General features: G+C 38.5%; 1 protein-coding gene across 1 annotated transcript in view; it reads right to left on the bottom strand.

Moving 5' to 3' along the window:
* The window catches only part of mtm (phosphatidylinositol-3-phosphate phosphatase), a 211,435-nt gene that overhangs the window by 7,860 nt on the left and 180,774 nt on the right, over positions 1-22,801 (bottom strand). The window contains exons 12-13 of the mRNA XM_090373306.1: positions 16,319-16,432; positions 3,121-3,300 (exon numbers count right to left, since the gene is read on the bottom strand). Coding sequence (XP_090229432.1) covers positions 3,121-3,300; positions 16,319-16,432 — 294 coding nt within the window. The remainder of the gene's footprint in view (positions 1-3,120; positions 3,301-16,318; positions 16,433-22,801) is intronic.

The raw sequence follows: 22,801 nt of genomic DNA, 5'->3' as shown, positions 1-22,801 counted from the left end.
GGGAGGTAGGGCCAACCAAGCTGTGTGTAATGCGGTTAGCAATGCAGGTATGGAGGTGATTGGTGTATCCAGACGTCTAATGTGCCTTTCCATAGCGTTCCACAAGTTGTCTATGGGATTGATATCAGAATCAGTTTGGATGCCAATCAATATGCCGGAAGTCAGAACTGTGTTCCACAAACCATTCCTGCACAACAAGTTTGTTGTTGTTTGTTATTTGGTTTTTAGGAGCATTAGCAACTAAGGCCATATTGCTCCGGGATGTGCGGTGGTCATTCCCTGACCTTTCCGCATCCTCCGTATTTGGTGGTGACGGGCTCGAACCCCGGTCTAATCAAGAAGCGTGTGCTACACACCGCTGCTCCTTCCCACCTGGCTATGTAGGTGCCTGCACAAGTGCCCGATAGCTCGGCACATTGTCATCTTGGAAGACGCCATCGCCATTCGGGAAAATATATAACATAGCGGGGTGTACACAGCCAGTAAGCAGTTGATGATAGCGGAGACCACTGATACATTGTTCCACATGCACCAGGGTTTCAAGTTCCTGTCAGTGAAACATGCCCCATACCATACAACCTCCTCCACTGGCCTGCACTTTCGATACCATGCACGGTGTATCAAGAGCCTCATACGGTTGACACCAAATCAGTACACAACCATCCATGGTGTGGAGTAAATAACGTGACTCATCTGACCAGCACACCTTCTTCCAGTCTTCTAATGCCCAACTTGCATGCTTTTTGCATCAGACAAATCTTTTACACCGATGAACCTTGGTTAGGAGAGGATGCCGTAGGGGTCGTCTGCTGGTATAGCCCATACATGCCAGATATTGTTTTGGGTTGGCCCACGTTGTATTGGGTAGCCAACTCTTCAACAGTGCTGTGCCTGTACAAGTCATCAGACCCGGTGCTCACCTCTAACATCAACACGTCACTGGCCTTTGCAGTTTTGCCGTCGGGTCATTGTTTGACCATTTTGACACCAGTCCTGGTACACTTTAACTATGGCAGCTCTCGAACACCCCACACCAGTTCAGCCGTTTGGGAAATCAAGGCACCAGCTCGTTACGCACCCACAATCTGTGCTTTATCAAAGTCCGATAAATCCTTCCTTTTGCCCATCGTGCTCGGAATTTTACTACCTACTGAACCACTGACACCTTATCTATGCTACACAGGTCGACTAACTCTGCACTCTTGTACCTCACATGGTCAACGGGTCACATTGAGGTTTCAGAGGGTTGGTCATAATTCAGTGATCACTCAGCGTATACTGGCCCAGTTCATTTCACTCCTCAAGTATGATCGAATATGATTATTGGTTTCAGCAAGGTGGTGTAATGTGCCATACCTGCTAAAACCATGTCCTTTCTGTGGGAGTTCTTTAGTGTTCATCTAACTCAGTGGTTTCAACTTTTTTTTTTAATAATGGCACCCTTAAGTAGTTTATTTTTTTTTGTGGCACCCCTACTCAATTTTCTACCTGTTAGATCCAACACTCTCTCTCTCTCTCTCTCTCTCTCTCTCTCTCTCTCTCTCTCTCTCTCTCTCTCTCTCTCTCTCTCCATATATGATCAAATTAATCCAAAAATTAAATAGAGAAATAAAAATTATATATTAAAATAAATAAGAAAAATAATAGGAAAAGCTAACATCAGTTACAGCAGGCAAGCACAATCCACTACATGTTGTGTATAATAAGCTAAATAAAATAAAATATTGCCAGTAGCATGAAAATGAACTGAAACAAATAAAATAACAATAACAGAAAAATATGGGGGGGGGGGTTAAAGAAAAGGGTAGTGTTGAAGCAACGTTCCTAAAATAATTTAGAAATTAAGCCAATTAAGAGAAATTTAGCGGCACCCCCTCGATGGCACCCATTTGCGAATTATGTGAAATCTCACTAAGGTGGATTTTGGGTACTAAGCCAAGAATATTACACTGCCCATCCAAAATATTAAAAACTGAGAGTGCATCTCAAAGAACTCCCATGTACCCAAATTAAATGTGCAGTTTCAACTAGTGGCTGAAAGGTATCCAATGAAACTGCAAGACACCATTACAGCAACAATTCCTCTAGTTACTTTGGTGATGACAGTGATAGGCTGCACACCCATATATATGATATAACGAGTCCCACAGATTTTCAATGGAGTTCAGATCCAGCTTTTTATTTTGATTACAGGGATATCTTTGATCCCACTGAAGACAAAGTTTGACTATATAGTTGCTGTTCCACTTAAGAGACAAATATTGTTATCTGCAATTATGTCCAATTTACTAATATCCTTTTGGTGTTCTGATATATATATATATCAGAACACCAAATTCAAATTACAGTTTTTTTTAATCAGAACAGTGGGAAATTAATTATCTTACCAATGTATGCCAAATTGTAAATAATAAAAAAATAGGCATTTTGGTCAAGCAGTGCACAGAACAAAATCTTATATTTAAAAACATAATAACAACATTGCTACATGACTGCTAAATATAGTTAATGATTGTATTCTTGTTAAAATGATTAGATGTAAATTCCTCTGGCCTACAGGATAAAATATAAACAGAATAAGTTCTGTTTATATTTTTTTATATTAGTTTAATGAAAATAATACAGTTCACAATTTTGAAAACCAAAATATAATAAAAGTGAAACTGACATGACAAACAATATCATCGGTGCCAACATAGTAATGCAAGTCCAGAGCACTATAAGCTGAGGACATCTCATGTTAAAAGCAAACAAGTATATGAATTATCACCATATAAGTGATTGCACTACATAAGCTGTGGGAAAAATATTTTTCAGCTGCAATAAAATTATTAAAACAGTGCAATCAAAAGAATTCTGAATATCAAATAAACATGTTCTCAAGTCATGAATAATTTATAAACAAACTGGTTTAAACCCAATTTGTATTTCAGACACCTTTATGGTGGAACTGGTGAAACACAGAATGCCAGTTTCAAATTGCTACCCAAGCTTCAAATGCAACCGTTTTTGATTTTGTTGGAATTTTTTGGAACTATCGGTAAAGGGTTCAAGTACCGTACTCTTTTATTCACAAACCAAAATTTTGAATTGAATTGTTTAATGAATTTCATATCTTACTTGTGGCCTCATACGTGGATTCCACCTGCAATAATATCTTTTCCAAAGAGTCAACCATCTCATGCTAGCAACTGGAAATAATGCATGATTTTGAGAGGAGGGAGTATGCATGGGATTTTTAAAGTCTTCTTTATTGCTGTTAATGAATGACCACAAAGACACTGTTCGGTTTTTTACATCCTAAGGAATATGAAAAAAAATAATAATAATAAATAAATAAAACAAAAATATATATAAATAAAAAAAAAAAAAATATATATATATATATATATATATATATATATATATACAGGTCGACTGTCATTAATCCAGCAGCATTGGGACTTGTAGGATGCCGGATTAGTGACTTTGTCGGATCACCAGTAGTTATTTTAGCACATATAGTTTACCCAACAGCTAACCACCTCATCCTACCTTTAACACGTTGACTGCCAAGCTAGTTTAAGAAAAAAATTCCCCAGGGGCAAAAAATATTTAGCAAATAATTTGATTAGTAATTCTAAAATAAATATTGTAATATCAGTGTTGTCGCTTTTTCGCTTAAAATATCAAAAAAAAAAAAGTCTTTTGTATGTCGCATATATGTAGCCGACATGGCCCAGTAGATTAAATTTTGAGAAGCCATGTCAGGCACATGTGTGTGATGGTATTACAGCATACATACAAAGGTCATTTGTGATTCATTTACTGCACGCGCGGCGTGCAGTAAACGAATCACATTACGATAAAATAAACTCTCAAACGTCGCAATAAGGTTGTCAGTATTGTTAGAGATTTTGTGAAAACAAGTTCATCAGCACGCTGTATTATCCATCATTTTGTGTTGTTTTTCCGGAAGTTTGTACAAGTAAAAAAAAATATATATATATAAAAAGGAATGGCTAAAAGAAAATTACTATAATAAGAGGAACTGAAAGAAATTGCTGGAATTTATAATTAAGAAGAGTTAAAAACTTCTCACAGACACACTGCTGTCGAGTTTTTTCAGGTGTACAGTGTTTGCACTTCACACCACAAGAGGCACTTCCTTTAAACATTGGAACCATGGCTGGGGCTAAATGTGAGCAGGTTATAATAATAAATGCAGAAAAACAAGTGGGAATGGCTTGCCAGTGTTTACAAGTTTGTGCCAACAACTGATGATGCCACCAAAACAGTAGCAGCAGGTCTGTGTGCCGACCCAGGAAATTTGAAATTACGTCCACAGAAATTATGTCCGAATTAGCGGTGGAACTGGATTACCGGTGGCCGGATTAGTGATGGTCGGTGTGTGTATGTGTGTTGTGTATCAGAACACCAAATTAAAATTATTTTAATCAGAACAGTGGGAAATTGATTATCTTTGAAGGAATTTAATTATTATACAGGAATACACCACAAAGAAATAAAAAATTTTCCCCATGGAATTTTTAAAGTTTGAGAAATGCAAAAAGAAACTAAGCATCTCTTTTCCTGAAATATTTAATTTTCATTTATTTTAATGATGGTTATAAAAAAATGGATAAAAAGTAGTTGTGACAAAGAAGTGCTAATAGATTCCCTCCCCACCCAAGAATTTAGGCAACCTGTACAATTAAATGATTGTTACAATATAACAAATATCTAAAACGACAGAACAATTATCCAATATAGTGTGTGTAAATGAAAATATTTAACTATTCCTTAATTATTTAAGTAGCAAGTTTGCTGCATGTATATGGCTCCTCACAGTGAATTTTTATGCTGATTTCACCAATTAAACTGCAAGACGTGACTAAACTAGAAAAATGTAGCATATTGCCTATGATATTTCAATCATGTGGATAATTCCAGGCAGAGGCAGCCCTTGAAAGACAGGTGCACTGGTGTCCAAAAGTAAAGTTACAATTTTTTTTATATAACTGTATGAATTTTTATATGAAATTTGGCACCAAATGTAATTTTATTTTATGTAATAAATCAAAATGTCAGAAAATTCAGAAAATATAAAAGTGCAACATTCTCTTTTCACAGATTTTAGATGGCAATAGCAGCAAGGGAACTGACTTGAAGGCATCCCTCCTGGAAAGTTATAACAATACGGCCACTCCCCGACTTACATGAGGGTTGCGTTCCGTGAAACTCTACATAAGTCGGAATTTTCCTAAATGCTTATGTAGTATTCGCAACTATGCTTGCTGAATTTTGTCAAAGTGAAAAAATAAATATTCAATGAGCATGTAAATAGAATTATTTATTCAATTTTTTTTATCTTGTGCAGGAAATGATACAAAAGTGTGCAATTACGAAAACATTTCAAAATTATAAAATTACAAAAAAAAAGAGAGGAGCCAGGCATAACATCAGCAAGTGTTTACCTCTCAAGCATCATTGCCAGAATCAACATCTTCAGCTAATAAGTACACCACTGAGGAGATTTAGAATCGGCCACTCAACCTTACGAAAGAACATATTAATGGTTGGCTGGATGGTGTCTTTCTTATTTTCATCATAGATTTCTTTGTTGCAAGCAAGCGTATCATTCGCCTCTGTTAACTTTTAAGAATCATTTGCTGTCAGGTTCCATGTTCTCAAACTTTGCCATTGCCGATGCAATTTCATGTGAAATGCCACTGCCATCTCTCTGGTGGTGAAATGTCTCGGCTCCTCATTTGGTTCATGCTGCATCTCATCAGCATTTTCTTCTTTCACTATTGCTCTTTGCAAATCAATAAGTTCTTTGTTAGATAACTCCTCTTTTTCCTCTATTAACTCCTCCACGTCTTTGGCATCAACCTCCAACTGAAGTAGCTCTGCAAGCTTTACAATCTTATCTGTAACCTCTTCATATAATTCATCTTTTTCAAATCCTTCAAAGCCTTTTAATTTCCATGGGCATATTTTCTTCCATACACCATTTAAACAACTTTTAGTAATTTCTGCCCAGACCTTATTAATGTTTAAGATGGCATGGTAAATATTGTAAGATTTCCAAGTCTCTTAACGTCAAAATTTTCTCACCATCCACTGCAGACAATGCCTGAGCAAATGTACGTAGTATGCTTTGAAATTCGAAATAACACCCTGATCCATAGGTTGGATGAGTGAAGTCATGTTTGGCAGTAGAAATATAACTCTCAGGTTCGAATTGAAATCATCTAGGTGCATATGATGTCCATGGACATTATCTAATAGAAGTAAAATCTTGAAAGGAATGCCGTTGTCTTTACAATATTTTTCAGCCTCGGGAATGAAGCAGCATTTAAACCAATTCTCAAAGAGAGATACCACACTGGTATGTAAAATTTAAGGACCAGTCAGGTTTTCACCCATAGCTTCTCATAGGAGTGGCCTGGATATGGGAAAAGCATACCAAAGGAACCTTGTGAGGTACAGAAATGATGAAGGAAACAACACCAACACAACAACAGAAACAAAACAGTACAGAGGGAGGGACTTTATTTTTGCACCACCTGTCCATACTTAGAACAATGTTGTTGATAAGTTCTTGCAGTAACATCGTCCATTCCTCTGTCAGCACCATCTTCAGCTGGTGAACATTTTCTGGTGGGTGTGGTCATGCCGCTAGGTTTTCCCCCAGAGCGTCCCATATATGTTCGATGGGATTTAGATCGGCGGAATGGGCAGGCCAGTCCATACGAACAATGTTCTCACTTTCCAAAAGCATGTCAACAGCTGCAGTGCGATAGAGCGCATTACCATCCATAAACACGAACTTGGGGCCAATGGCACCTCAGAACAGATGCACATGGGGAAGGGTTACCTCAGCACAGTAGCATGCACCAGTTACAGTACTGCCTTCCAGTATCTGGAGTTGTGTACGTCCATCCAAGATGACGCCTCCCCAGACGAGAACACCTAATGTAGGTGTTCTCGTCTATAGGCCTAATGACTAAAATATAGGCCTAATGACTCTGATGAGTATAATAATATATTGTACAGGGAAATAGAGTGGGCCAGTAAATCAGAGAGTCTTATAATGGGGGATCTTAATTTCCCAGATATTGACTGGAATTTGTGGGTTGGTCACTCGCACACTAGCAAGGCTTTTGTGGATTTATTGGATGATTGTTTTCTACATCAGCATGTTCGTGAGGCAACAAGAGGGAGCAATACTCTTGATCTGATTATCAGTAGTGATTCTTCATGCATTAAGAACCTGCAGATAAATGAACCACTAGGTGGCAGTGATCACAGTGTGTTGAAGTGGGATTTACTCAAGGAGGTAACTACCATCAGAGTTAAAGGGAAGGGTTTTTGTTTTCGTAAAGGCGACTATGATGGTCTGAGACAGTATTTAAATTCTATACAGTGGGACCAACTGATGATGTTACCAACAGCAAACTCAAAATGGGAAGCATTCAAGGAACTAATCTTGGTGGCTACCAGGCTTTACATACCAACTAAGAAATATTGTTCAAGGTTTAGGCCTAAATGGTTGTCAGATGGACTAATGAGACATGTGGCAGAGAAGAAAAATGCATGGGATACATACAAATTAATGGGTGACATGGAAGCCTATGATAGATATAAGTTGGTCTGTAACCAAGTCACAAAGGAGATTAGGCAGGCAAAGGCAGACTACGAAAAATCCTTGGCAAAGGATGCAAAGAAAAACAGAAAGGAGTTCTTTACATACTTGAACTCGAGAAGGAAAGGGATGAATCAGATTGGTCCACTGGATATTGATGGTTCAACAGTTGAGGATCCTGCTCAGGTGGCTAACAATCTAAACGAGTATTTTGCATCTACATTCACGCATGAGGAGTTATTCAGGAAGGAGAATGATGTAGGTAAAGTAAACATTGGCAGTGAGATGGATGATTTTGTAATAACTGAGAGGAAAGTGGAGGAGAGATTGTTGAGGATAAACATAAAAAAGGCACCTGGGGTGGATGGGATCTATCCAGTTATATTAAAGGAGGCAGCAAAGGAAGTATGCAAACCCCTAGCCATAATTATGAGAGCTTCTTTGGACTCAGGGGAGGTACCCATAGACTGGAGATGTGCAAATGTAACCTCAATTCACAAAGGAGGATCAAAGGCTGACACAAGTAATTATAGACCTGTTAGTTTAACTTCTGTTCCAGGTAAATTAATGGAGGCACTGGTTAAAGAAGCACTGCAGGATCATCTAGACAAGAATTCAGTTATAGCTCAGACGCAGCATGGTTTTGTTAAGGGCAGGTCTTGCCTGACCAATTTGATTGGATACTATGATGTAGTCACAAAAGAACTGGATGCAGGGAATAACTTTGATATTATATATTTGGATCTTAGAAAGGCTTTTGATACTGTTGCACATGGAAGACTGCTGCACAAATTGGAGCAGTGTGGCATTGGAGGCAAATTGCTGCTATGGATAAGGGGATGGTTGAGTGGCAGAAGACAGAGAGTGGTAATCAATGGACACTGCTCAACGTGGACTAATGTTATTAGTGGAGTTCCTCAAGGTTCAGTGTTGGGTCCATTGTTGTTTTCGGTGTTTATGAATGATATTGATGATGGGATATCAAGTTTAATGTCTAAGTTTGCAGATGATACAAAGGTTGGCAGGGTCGTTAAGGACACTACTGACGCTATGCTGCTGCAACAGGATCTGGAAAGGTTGAACAGATGGGCTGAGAGGTGGCAAATGAAGTTTAACATTGACAAATGTAAAGTACTACATATGGGTAACAGTAACCCCAGAGCAATGTATCAACTCTGCGGTACTACACTGACAGTGGTGGAGAATGAAAAGGACCTGGGGGTAATTGTGCAGGCAGATATGAAGTTCTCTGAGCAGTGCAGACGAGCTGCAAGAGTAGCTCATGGTGTCTTGTCAATGATATACAGGAATTTTTCTAGCAGGGATAAGGAGGTGATTATTCCCTTGTATAAGGCAATGGTTAGGCCACATCTTGAGTACTGTATACAGGTCTGGAGGCCTCATTTCAAGAAGGATGTAGAGCTGCTGGAACGGGTACAGAGAAGGGCAACAAGATTAGTAAATGGAACAAAGGGTTGCTCTTACGAAGAAAGGCTTAAGTTTTACAAATTACAGAGTCTGGAGACTAGGCACCGGCGAGGTGATCTGATAGAGGTGTATAAGGCTTTGAATGGTTTGAGCATGCTCAATGCCAATGGGATTCTTCATCTTTCTCAGAATAATCACCTCAGAGGGCATAAATTCAAATTGAGGAAGGACGGATGTCGGATAGATGTGCGGAAATTTGCCTTTGGCCAGCGGGTGGTTGGTTGGTGGAACCGACTTCCATCACTTGTTGTTGAAGTTGATAGCCTAAACAAATTTAAAGCTCAACTGGACAGGTATTTCGAACGAACGGAGGGGTGAAATGGGAGAGGGTTTTTTTTTTTTTTTTTTTGGCTGATGCTGAATAAGCTTGCTTTCTTGCATCATATGCCTCTACTAATGCTAATGCTAATACCTCAACCACCACATCGATCCCGTTCAGTGATGTTTTCAGGGTGATACTGTGTGCCAATCTCTCGCCAGATTAGCTGATGTCCAGAATCGCTGAGCTGCTGTCCAGTCCTTGTATTCGATGCACCACTGTAAACGGTGTCTCCGATAGGCAAGTGTTAAAGGGACAAAGTGTACTGGCCGTCAGGCAAACAGTCCACCTTTGTGGAGTTTCATGGCCACAGTAAACCGCAATATCCTGCATCCTGTGCAGCTGGTTTGCAATGGATCCTACTGTCTGGTGTCAGTCCCTCTTGGCCTGTAGGAGTATATAGCGGTCATCATTGAGCTTTTTTTCGTGGACGACCACCACTGGTCCTTTGAACAGCTGTACCTGTCGTTCTGAAGGCCAACCATGCACGTGAGATGATGCTACGGGCAATACCGAATTCTGCGGCCACACTCCTCGCACTTCAACCTTCCTCGAGCTTCACAATTATTCGACCCAGGTAAAGTCATCCAGATGCTGTCTACTGGCCATTTCGTTGTCTGTAGCACTGTATGAAACCAATCAAACATCTGTAACAATTGTGCTCACCATTCGGTAATTTGCAAATAACTGCTGAACTGCAACTTTTATCTGTTTATGTGAACCCTCTAATCACGATTCAAATTTTTGAATGTGCAACAGCTTTCTACTGAATGGTCACAGTTATGCAAATCATCACAGGTTGCTTTGTTTGATTTTTTGATTGTAACCTTTAGAAATAGTGTTGGTTTGGCCATATTGCCATATTGCTCCGGGGATATGCGGTAGTCATTCCTTGACCTTTCCGCATCCTCCATAAATAGTGTTGGTCCTTAAGTTTGCACACCAGTGTATTATCCATACTCTCTGGTTGGACAAGGATTTCCCGAATGGTACACAAGCAGTGGCTTCAATCTGTAATCTCCTGCTGCATTAGTCCCAAGCAAGAACATTGCCCTATATTTTGAAGCCTTGAAACCAGGCATTGTCTTTCCCTCTTTGGCAACGTATGTGTGATCCGACATTTTTTTCCAATACAGAGCAGTCTCGTCATGGTTAAAAATTTGCTGTGTTGAATAGCCGCCTTCATCAATAATTTTTTACAACACATCACAAAATTTCTCTGCAGTTGCAGAATCGGCACTGGCAACTTCATCGCATACTTTAACCCCTTCATGGATTATCCCGAGATATCTCGTTTTTAGTTTTAAAAACTTTTTGGAACTGCACGAAATATCTCGGGATACAATAATACCTCCAAATTTAGGGCTGAAACATTTTCTCTGGCAATTATCTGGCTAATTTTGCATTACGCAGGTAAATCCTGAGTTTTCTTAAGGTTTTCTTATGCCTGGCAGCAAACGGCTGGCTTTCATTTTACTTATATCGTACAGCAATGTCAGAACAGTAGCACACGTTACTGTGCAGCCAGTAAGCAAAATATAATTTGCCGTCCTAAATGCAGAATACTAAACCCACGAAAATAATTCACAAAAACAATATCGAAAAATATTTTGCCGCCCTCTCGAACTGCCGCCCGTAAGCAACGCTTACCTATGGGCAGTATTGTCTATCCTATGACACTGTAAAAAAGTGGAAACAGGAGTTCCAGCGTGGTCGTACAAGTGTCTTTGATGAATGAGCCAAGAGAAGGAAGGCGATCAACATCCACAGACAGTGAGATGGTTGCAAAGGATGAGCAGCTGGTGCTCTGTGACAGGCGTGTGACAATTCATTTCATCACAAATGCAGTGGGAATTAGTTATGGGTTTGCCCACAGCATTTTATATGACCATCTGCATATTTCTAAGGTCTCCACACAATGGGTTCCAAGATTGCTGACGCCTTTGCAGAAGCAATGTCTAATACAATGTTCTTGCCAACTGTTGGGTTGAGAACTTTTTTTGATCAGTATGTGACAAATGAGGAATGCTGGGTGTACCAGTATAATCTGGAGACTAAAGACATATCAAAGCAGCGGAAGCACACCTCTTCGCCACCTCCCAAAAAGGCAAAAGGTGATTCCATCTGTGAAAAAGGTGATATTGTCTGTGTTTTGGACAGAAAAGGAGCTATCCTGATGGATTACCTACCTCATAGTTCCAAACTTACTAGAGAATACTACAGAAATCTTTTGAAAAAGTTTAGCGATGCTTTTAAGGTGAAAAGGTGTGGAATGTCAACCAAAGGTGTCTGTCTTCTGTCAGACAATGCACTGGGTCACACAGCCATTGCCACTACCAACTTTGTTGCCAAATTCCAGCTTCGAACTAGTGGAGCACCCACCTTATTCTCCTGACCTAGCACCATCAGACTTCTTGTTTCGAGAAATGAAGAAACCATTGCGTGGACGCCGCTTTGATTCGTCTCAGGAAGTCATCAATGAAGTGGAATTGTGGTTTCAGGCAAAAAAAAGTGCAGACTTCTATGATCAAGGCATTAAACAACTGATCCATAGATGGGAGAAACATTACCATACATGGAGTATATAGAAAAGGATTAAAGTTTCTAGGGCTTTTATTTCAAGGTAAGGTTCTTTCTAGGGCTATTATTTCTAGGTAAGTGTACAAACCTTTGATACCCCCTTGTATAGATTGTTTTTTTAAGGAATTATTTTAAAAATTTTGATTGACACTTTAAATATTTTAAGATATATATTTTAAAAAACTAATTTTTTTAAAAAATATTTCAAATAAAAATAATATATTCCTTTAATTATAATTAAAGGAATATATTTTAGCCTCTTATCTGTCCTTTGCTGATGAATAAGCACGATAAAAATTATGTTCAATAAATAATAAATAACAACCACTGAGGGTGAACACAATTCAAGTATCACAATGTATACATGGTAATCTAGGTATAAGTAATTAATTTTCCTAATTCTAAAAGGATATCTTGTTACTGAACAATAAAAAATTTACCATTCTCTTAATAGCATTAGCAGAGGCATATGATGCAAGAAAGCAAGCTTATGAAGCATCAGCCAAAAAATAAAAAAATTCCCATTTCACCCCTCTGTTCATTCCAAATACCTGTCCAGCTCAGCCTTAAATTTATTTAGGCTATCAACTTCTACAACAAAGGATGGAAGTCTGTTCCACCAACCAATTACCCCCTGGCTAAAGGCATACTTCCACATATCTATCTTACATTTATCTTTCCTCAATTTGAATTTATGCCCTCTCAGCTGATTATTCTAAGCAAGAGGAAAGAAGAATCCCATCAGCATTGAGCATGCTCAAACCATTCAAGGCTTTATACACCTCAATCAGATCACCTCGCAGGTGCCTAATCTCCAGACACTATAATTTGCAAAACTTAAGCCTTTCTTCGTAAGAGCAACCCTTTGTGCCACTAATCTCGTCCTTCTCTGTACTCTTTCCAACAGCTCTACATCTTTCTTAAAATGAGGCCACCAGACCTGTACACAGTACTCGAGGTATGGCCTGACCATTGCCTTATACAAGGGGATAATCACCTCCTTATCCCTGCTAGGAAAATTCCTGTATATCATTGACAAGACACCATGAGTTACTCTTGCAGACCATCTGCACTGCTCAGAAAATTCATATCTGCCTGCACAATTACCCCCAGGTCCTTTTCGTTCTCTACCACTGTCAGTGTAGTACCATAGAGTTGATATGTTACTCTGGGGTTACTGCCTCCTATATGTACTACTTTACATTTGTCAATGTTAAACTTCATTTGCCACCTCTCAGCCCATCTGCTCAACTTTTCTAGATCCTGTTGCAGTAGCATACTGTCATTAGTGTTCTTAACAACCCTGCCAACCTTCGTATCGTCTGCAAACTTGGAAATTAAGCTTGATATACCATCATCAATATCATTTATAAATACAGAAAACAGCAATGGACCCAACACTGAACCCTGAGGGACTCCTCTAATAACATTAGTCCACGTTGAGCAGTGTCCATTGATTACCACTCTCTGTCTTCTGCCACTCAACCATCCCTTTATCCATAGCAGCAATTTGCCTCCAGTGCCACACTGCTCCAATTTGTGCAGCAGTCTTCCATGTGCAGCAGTATCAAAAGCCTTTCTAAGATCCAAATATATAATATCAAAGTTATTCCCTGCATCCAGTTCTTTTGTGACTGCATCTTAGTATCCAATCAAATTGGTCAGGCAAGACTTTCCCTTAACAAAACCATGCTGTGTCCGACTATAACTGAAGTCTTGTCTAGATGATCCTGCAGTGCTTCTTTAACCAGTGTCTCCATTAATTTTCCTGGAACAGAGGTTAAACTGACAGGTCTATAATTACATCACGTGCACACACAAAGACATCCCCCATGGCAATATCATGTTCTGTTCCAGAGAGTTCGGAAAACATTTCACAAGTTGCACATTTTTTTAGGCTGTGATGCGTTGGAGAATCACCCCCCTCAGTTCTCCCCCGAGTCACAGCACTTCTGCCACTTTGTGCCCGTTGCTTTGCTGCTCTAGTTTGAGGCATGATATTTTAAATTAATAAGATCAATAAATTTAATTAATTATATGTCAATGCTATCTATCTAATAGAAACAGTGATGTGTATTACGCTATATAATTATACGTTAGAGCTACCTAGTTACCTCGATTAAAAATTTGAATTCCCTACCACTCTATACAAAAACAATGTCTGCAAGATTCGAATGAAATAACGGTTTTACACATATTAAGTTGTAATGCACAAAAACTCTTTATCTAAATTAAAATAAAAATAACCAGCATAACTATAAGACTACGTATAAAGTACGATATAAAATAACAATTATGTAAATAAAAAGGCAAACACTTACTGCTTTTTCGGAGCCTGTAATTCACAGCTGTAATTTTTAAGGAGTCAGCGCCCTCTCATGTAGATGCTAACAAACTAAATACTCATTTAGTTTGTTAGCCACCTGAGCAGGATCATCAACAGTTGATCCATCAAAATCCAGTGGACCAATCTGATTCATCCCTTTCCTTCTAGAGTTTACATAGGTAAAGAACTCTTTGTTGTTTTCCTTTGCATCCTTTGCCAAAGATTTCTCATAATCTGCCTTTGCCTGCCTAATCTCCTTTGTGACTTGGTTACAGACCAGCTTATATCTATCATAGGCTTCCATGTCACCCATTAATTTATATGTATCCCATGCATTTTTCTTCTCTGCCATATGTCTCATTAGTTCACCTGACATCCATTTTAGGCCTAAACCTTTAACAATATTTCTTAGTTGGTATGTAAAGCCTAGTATCTTCCAAGATAAATTCTTTGAATGCTTCCCATTTTTAATTTGCTGTTGGTAACATCATCACTTGGTCCCACAGTATAGGATTTAAATACTGTCTCAGACCATCGTAGTCACCTTTACGAAAGCAAAAACCCTTCCCTTTACCCCTGATGGTAGTTACCTCTTCGAGTAAATCCCTTCAGCACATTGTGATCACTGCCACCTAGTGGTTCCTTTATCTGCAGATTCTTAATGCATGAAGAATCACTACTGATAATCAGATCAAGAGTATTACTCCCTCTAGTTGCCTCCCGAACATGCTGATGTAGAAAACAATCATCCAATAAATCCACAAAAGCCTTGCTAATGTGTGAGTGACCAACCCATAAATTCCAGTCAATATCTGGGAAATTAAAATCCCCCATTATAAGCCTCTCTGATTTACTGGCCCACTATTTCCCTGTACAGTTTCTTATTATACTCAGAGTCATTAGGCCTATAATACACTCCTATTCTCAATTTTGATCTCCCAATGCTTATGTCACACCAAACTTACTTGACACTGCATGTCCAGCAATGTCGACTGGCTTCACTTCCTTGGATTTTATGTGTTTCTTAACTAATAGCATAACCCCTCCTCCCTTCCTATCCTGTCTATCTTTCCTGTACACATTGTACTTCCCAAATTCCAGTTTTCCATTCCTTTTATCTGTGTGACACCACGTCTCTGATATATCCCAACAATATTTGCCTTTGATGTTTGACCAACACCTCAAATTCATCAAATTTATTTACCAAACTCCTAGCATTGGTGTACACGCAAGTATACATGCACCTGTTCCTATTCTTAGCTACCCTAACACAACCCATGTGTTTACTTGGGTTGTGTATGTCTCCCAGCAGTCTCTGAAATACCGTGCATCTTGTTTTCCACTCTGCTGCTCATTCCAATAGAAGCAGTGCAAGAATCAATTTCACCTCTGCCAGTGGCTACTGTTAATCTATTAATCCTTGTAACCCCCAAGCTAGCAGTTTTCCAACCCCACCTAACACTGCCTCGACAGCATCAGCAAATATTCTTGCACCCTTTCTATTTAAGTGTATCCCACCCCTGTAGAAGCAGTCTCTCCTGTTAACAAGTACAGACTAGGCTGAAAAAAATTCTATCCCTTGAGCCTTGCACAATCTTTCCAGGGCCAAATTGATCGACAAGGCTCTCATCATATACTCCCTCCTATTGTGTCTGGGCAGAATTGCAGACACTTTCAAATTCAACTCTAATTCACAGCTTTTTTTTTCAACAGTCACCTGTACTTGTTAAGTAATTCCGCCGGTCTCCTACTCTTAATATCATTAGTGCCAACGTGTACAACAATATCACCTTTTGTGCCCTTAAAATATACCACCATTTTCAGGATTTCCCAGAAATCAGCTCCTTCACCCAGGGAATTCCTGGGATGAAGAAAGCTGCATACAAAGAGAAACCATAGTTATAAGTAAAACTTCAGGAACTCCTTCAACTGAAATGACTGTGGATAAAACTGTTTTTAAAATGTTGTCACCTACCTCCTTAAATCTTTGCAATTCATAGTTGAAAAGGAATGTTCCAAATAAGCAGCTATACAAGTGATCAAGGATGGTTATAAGGAAATGTTCATTGAACTCAAAGGCATTTGGAAACTGAAAGAAAAGTGATTAACATGGTCACAGAAGTACAAACTGCATACAACTAGAAAGAAAAGAATTGCCATTATGTATACTGAAATTAAACATATTATGCAATGTTTAATTATCCTAATAGAAAATTTGCATAAAATGAAGCATACCTTAAATGCTTCAATGCCTCTATAACAATAAATAAAATCAATTTTCCTATTAACCTAGAGAAGTCAAAAATATGATCCACTGAATTGCATGCATGAAGAATTAATTTTAAAATCTAAACAAATTTTAATCTCCAAATGTAATTATGAAGTACATTATAAATCAAATAAATTTGCATTATGAAGTATCTATTATCTGATTATTCAAATATAATAAATGCTTTATCTTTTGTAATTACACTAGCCAACACGATTTTTACCTCCAAGAACTTAAATGCTGTTTTTAACCAATTTTTATGTGTAGATTTCGAAAATCACCATGATAATTTCACATGAACGTTACAGTTATTAAATACTGAGGGAGTCATGTTTTACAAAAATATGCCAATTTCGCATAATCTAGCCAGTAGTGTATGACATACTGATTTATTTCAACAGATATAAGCTAATTCTCTTAATTTTAGCAACTGATTCTGGCCTTGGTTTCCTTGTGATAAACATAATCAGACTTCTACCTATGGTTCTCAGGTTTTAAATTCCGATGCAATAATTTACAATTTGAAGAGAGCACACAGCATTTTTGGTGAGGATTTTTGTAGGCTGTGCCAAGGTTTTCCAAGTATTAACTGATCATGACATGTTCTCAGAGTTGTAAATCTATCCTCCAAACATATAATCTTTTTTTACACTTGTATTACAAACTTGAATTATACATATATATCCCTTTATTTTAACATGCATTGGCACATCTTTTATTACAGACATGACAGAGACTTTTTCAGAATCAGTGTGTTTATTTCTTTCAGAATCACATCTTTTTTGTGGAGGTATGACAAAAAATATTTTTTGGTGGCTAGTGTTATCATTTACTTAAATGGATATATAGCTGTTTTTTTAAGAGTCTCAATCTAACTTTGGGAGCATCTGTTGAGAAAAATTGATGAAAAAAGTACATATGGATATAGAAACACTTCCTTTCTAAGTTACAGCTTGTTTTCCTTTTTAATAGAATGAAAGTAGATGTAGTCAACTGTCAAAATTACAGGCATTTCATGGAACCATACCATCAAGTGGTTCATGCATGATGGGGCATCTCATTTTAGACCCACTGCTCGAGAATTTCTCTACAACTATCCTGGCCAATGGATTGGTAGACCCACTGCATGGCCTGCACACTCTGATTTAAATCCCTTGGCTTTCTTCATACAGCACTGCAAGGATTTTTTTTTTTTACACTACACCAGTTTGCAACACACAAGTCCTCAGAAAACAATCTTGGATGGTAGTCAAACAATTCAAAACACTCCTGAATTTTTGAAGTTTGCCAATCTATTGTGTACTGCTGCTTGAGGAGCAATACCTTCACTCTATGAAAAGAAAGAAAATGGACTATAATTCAGAAGAGAAACATTTCCCAACTGAAGTCCATATGAACTTTTTTCATCACTCTGCTCAGTATAATATTCTTGGAAAGATTGACAAGACCTTTCAAAAATCCCTATATAGCAGCTTTTACCTCATGCATAACCAGTAATTACTATATAGAACCTGTATGTAGTGTGTCAAGACATTTCTAACAGCCAAACAATTCTCAAAATTAAAATAAATCTAGACATTTGTGTACAAGCATTCTAAAATCTCTTTATGCTATACAAGATGTGACATTAAAGTCCCCTGGTTGGTGCTGTTGCAGTCATGTTCGACGAGTTTTAAAATAAACAGAAGTGGTATGTCAACAGATAGTAACACAGAGTGCTACCATCTGTTGGAGGAAGTTTGAACATAAATACAGAGTTGTCCAGTTTGTTTGTTATTTGGTTTTTAGGAGCATTAGCAACTAAGGCCATATTGCTCAGGGGATATGCGGTGGTTATTCCCTGACCTTTCCACATCCTCCGTATTTGGTGGTCACGGGCTTGAACCCCGGTCTAATCAAGAAGCGTGTGCTTTACACTGCTGCTCCTGCCCACCTGGTTACAGAGGCGCCAGTTGACCAGTAGGCTGACAGGTTGCAAGTAACAGCCAGTTTCATTAGTAGATGTTCCATTTCACCATTTTGGAATGGAAGAGCAAACAAATATTGAATTTTGCTTTAAACTGAATTTCTGGGAAAATCTTAAACAGAATTATTTGTTTGTTTGTTTGTTTGTTATTTGGTTTTCAGGAGCATTAGCAACTAAGGCCATATTGCTCCAAGGATATGCGGTGGTCATTCCCTGACCTTTCTGCATCCTCCGTATTTGGCAGGCACAGGAAACAGAATTGTATGAAATGCTAAAAACTATTTATTTATGGTGATAAAATGTTAAGTCATACCAGTGTGTTTGAATGGTATAAGCAGTTCAAGATAAATGTGATCATCACAGGACCCTCAGGATGATGGCTAATGAGCTGGATATGAATAAGTAGAAAATTTGTCAAATTCTGCATGAAAATTTTGGGAAAAGGAAGGTCTATACAAAATTTGTGCCATACAGCCTCATGGGCAAGCAGAAGCAACAAAGAGTGTCATCATGTGAAGACTTCATCCAGACTTGTCAAGACAATCCAAATTTCCTTGACTGTTGCTGTCTTAAGGGTTTGAAAGCATAAGGTCAACAAAGGCCAAGATGTGTCATTCTAGGTTTCTTAATGTAACTCATGTTTAGTTAGATTTGTTAATCAAATCAGATTTGCTGAATGAAATTATACAGTTCTTCTAGATTTGAAGGGTAGGTGCATTCTGATTAAAACTATGGAAGAACAATAATCTGAATTTCTGAAATGAGGGCATTCCAAAATAATGTGTTTTACTGAAAGATGGAAGTGAGCAAAGAGGTGGTGGTGGCGGCAGGGGAGAGGGAAATTTTCTTTATCACTGGGGAAATTATCACTGGTATAAGATGCAATCAATCCATCGTCATTTGTTTGTGTGTTCTTAAATAAGGAAGTAACAGTGTTACATTGCTCAAAATTTTGTTTTAATTTTTTAAAATATTCTATATGTTTTTATATATTTCTATATATTTTAGGAGCATTAGCAACTAAGGCCATATTGCTCCAAGGATATGCGGTGGTCATTCCCTGACCTTTCTGCATCCTCCGTATTTGGCAGGCACAGGAAACAGAATTGTATGAAATGCTAAAAACTATTTATTTATGGTGCTAAAATGTTAAGTCATACCAGTGTTGTTTACAAACTTTATCAGCATGTTTCCATTTTAAGTGATCTAAAAGTCTTGATGGTTTCATAGCCTCATTTGAAAAACAACTATTACACATAAGAAACATGGTCTGTCTTAAGTCAAATGGACTTTCAATAAAACCATAAGCTAGATATTCATTCAAATACTGTCGACACTTTCTTTTCGGCACCTGACACAATTGATGATGGGTTGAATCTTGGATGGATCAAATGTTGAATCAAAAAATAAAATATAAACAATTTTTATTTAACACTCATAGCCCATATCACTCAAAAAAGCACTGTGGATCAAAAATAAAAAACTTCCACAAGGAAACAATAAATCAATACTAATTGCCGCTTAGAATGTGTGCACATGCGTGTGTGTGGTATCGCTAATGGCTCCTAGGCATTTGCCAATCTCCACCTTGTTCATCTGTGGTGGTGCAGAACCTCTGCAGAGCGGGCCCAAAAAAGTGTTGGCACTCATGTGTCAGCCTAATGTGCTGGTCTGGGTCCACTATCACCTGTAGTGCTGAAACGCACAAAATCCCGAAACCACTGGAGATAGTGAAATACCAGTGGGCGCCAACAAATCTGCTCCCACGTTGCCCAAACCAAGGAGCCGGCAAAAAAAAAAAAAAAAAAAAAAAAAAAAAAAATGTAAATTAACCTAGTAATTATTTTACTCAGAAATTCTGATATTTTATCTTACTTGAATTTAAGTTTTAGATATTACAATGCAAGGAAATTTAAGTTAAAGCTAACTATATACAAAAAAATTTAAAAGGATAGCTGGTGGCAAGTAGTCATGATGAGACTACTGCTGCCACAGGAAGCTTGTTGATATTCATCACTTCTGCTCCAAGGTACACAGCAATGAAATACATCTTAACAATCTTCCCCGAGAAGAGGCATACTGGAAGCAGATGATAAAGCCAGTAGCATGAACAGTGAAACAACAGCCGCAATAAGACTGGTTCTCTATAAAGCATCATTTAGAAAGTAGAAACAACAAACATTTCCTCGTCCCATCCATGCCTCATATATTGACTAATGAAACAAAGAATAAATAAATAAACCATGCTGCCGCCAAGGTCACAGCTGTCAGAAAGGAGCAAACACCAAGGATTGCAGAGACATTACATCTGAAAGCACTTAAGCACACAGAAGGGGAGGTAGTGTTGCTATGTTCTTCAAAGATATGTCCTTCGAATCGACCAACACTAACTCCAGTGACTCACCAAATTTCAAAGCCCTAGCCATCACACTGCTCAGAAATGCATCCACAATAGATATCTGCATAATGTACATCCCGCCGGTACTCACAATTGATATCATTACTGAGGCAACCAACTAGGCAATAACCCATTTTCACCCCTCAGCTCACCATATCGTCATCGGGGATTTCAACCTTACTCCACAGCTCCACAGCGTGCCTGGATATTGAGGCTGCCTTTGACGCCATCAATGTGTCGATGCTCCTCTGCTTACTGGAAGGCCACTATCTAATCCAAAGTAATATCCTCTGGTTCATAGCATCAGTCCTCTATGATAGGGTACTACAAGTCAATGCCTATGGACAATCGCACAAGAAGGCGATCTCTGCTGGCGTTCCACAAGGAGTCCTATCTGGCTTATTATTTACAGCTATCATTGCGCTTTTGTCCGTAACAATGAGAAAATCATTCCATGCAGATGATATAAAACTTTTAACGCCTATTACTTCCAACAATCACCTCGAGGCTACAGCGTGTGTCAATAATAGCCTCATCAATGTCACCTTTTACCTCAAACAGCATGGACTCTCAATCAACCCACAAAAAACAAAACTAATGGTGTTCTCTCTCAGACCAACCCTACAATAATAGCCCCAACACTCGGAATTGTAATATCTGCCACTCCCACCCATGCAGATCTGGGAATAGTATTTGACCCAAATCTTCAGTTTTACACTCATGTAGACAAGCTCACTTCCAGAGCAGCCTCTCTCCGATTGGCAGCTAAACAACAACTAATTTATGTTAAGGAACCTCATATAATTAAGAAATTCATCAGAACAGTAATCTATTCTCCATTCCTCTATGCTGCTGAAGTGTGGGCATCAGCAGCTACTACAACGAAGAAACCAATCCTCACTGCAGAATTCTGGCTACTTAAATGGGCTAACCGAAAAGCTTGTCTCCCAACCACAGGACAGAACTACAGCCTTAGCTACTTCACTGGGGATGTAGCGATTGCCTGATATCATCGAAATACGACTACCGATAGCTACAGTTAAAATGATCACAGGTCAGATCTCAACATCATCCATTTGGGATTCGTGCTACTGGCAAATACCCAAGCCAGAAATTCAGTCAACCCTGATGCTCTGCACGAAGCATCGGAGGCTTCATATCTCAGACCGCTTTCTCCCAAACCAAATGCCACCAGAAGTACAGCACCTCAACTTGCTGACTTGCATAGGTTTTGCAGCAACATATTGGGGTCAGATGGCCCGATATGCTAGCATTATTTGGAATGCAGTTAATTTCAAGGTGGCAGCACCCTTGCAGTCATGCACCAAGGTAGACATGTAATCTATAATCCATTTTCTGAATGTGGAAGGAATAACACCTGCTGAAATTTAATGCAGAATGTTGGTTCAGTATAGTGAAGCAAGCTGACAAGTCAGCAGCAAGTCTACAAGATGGTAAATAAGTTTAAGAACAGTATTGAAAGTACTGAGGATTTTCTCTGATCAAGCAAACACTGTTTTTTAGGTGCATCAGTGACAGACCATATGGCACCATTGGGTATTACGCCAGCATAAAGTATGATCGTTGGCCAATTTTTTATGTTGTATGGGCAAAAAAAAGGAATAACTCGTGGGGGGAGGAAGACCTTACTCTCTCCACTCGCACCCAGACCTTTCCAAACAAACAAACAGCAAGTGATGAAATCACTATACTATCATGGAGGACTACATTATGTTGTAACACAAGAAATCACAGTGGCAGTGGAAGAATTTATACAAAGAAACTGTCACAGTATAATGTTTAGTGTTGGTTCAATGCATACTAT

This window comes from Mastigoproctus giganteus, chromosome 5, assembly GCF_048544385.1.
Source record: "Mastigoproctus giganteus isolate SK-2022 chromosome 5, ASM4854438v1, whole genome shotgun sequence".
Classification (NCBI taxonomy): Eukaryota; Metazoa; Arthropoda; class Arachnida; order Uropygi; family Thelyphonidae; genus Mastigoproctus; species Mastigoproctus giganteus.
The sequence above is the reverse complement of the archived record's forward strand: the minus strand, read 5'-3'. Positions and strand labels throughout refer to the sequence as shown.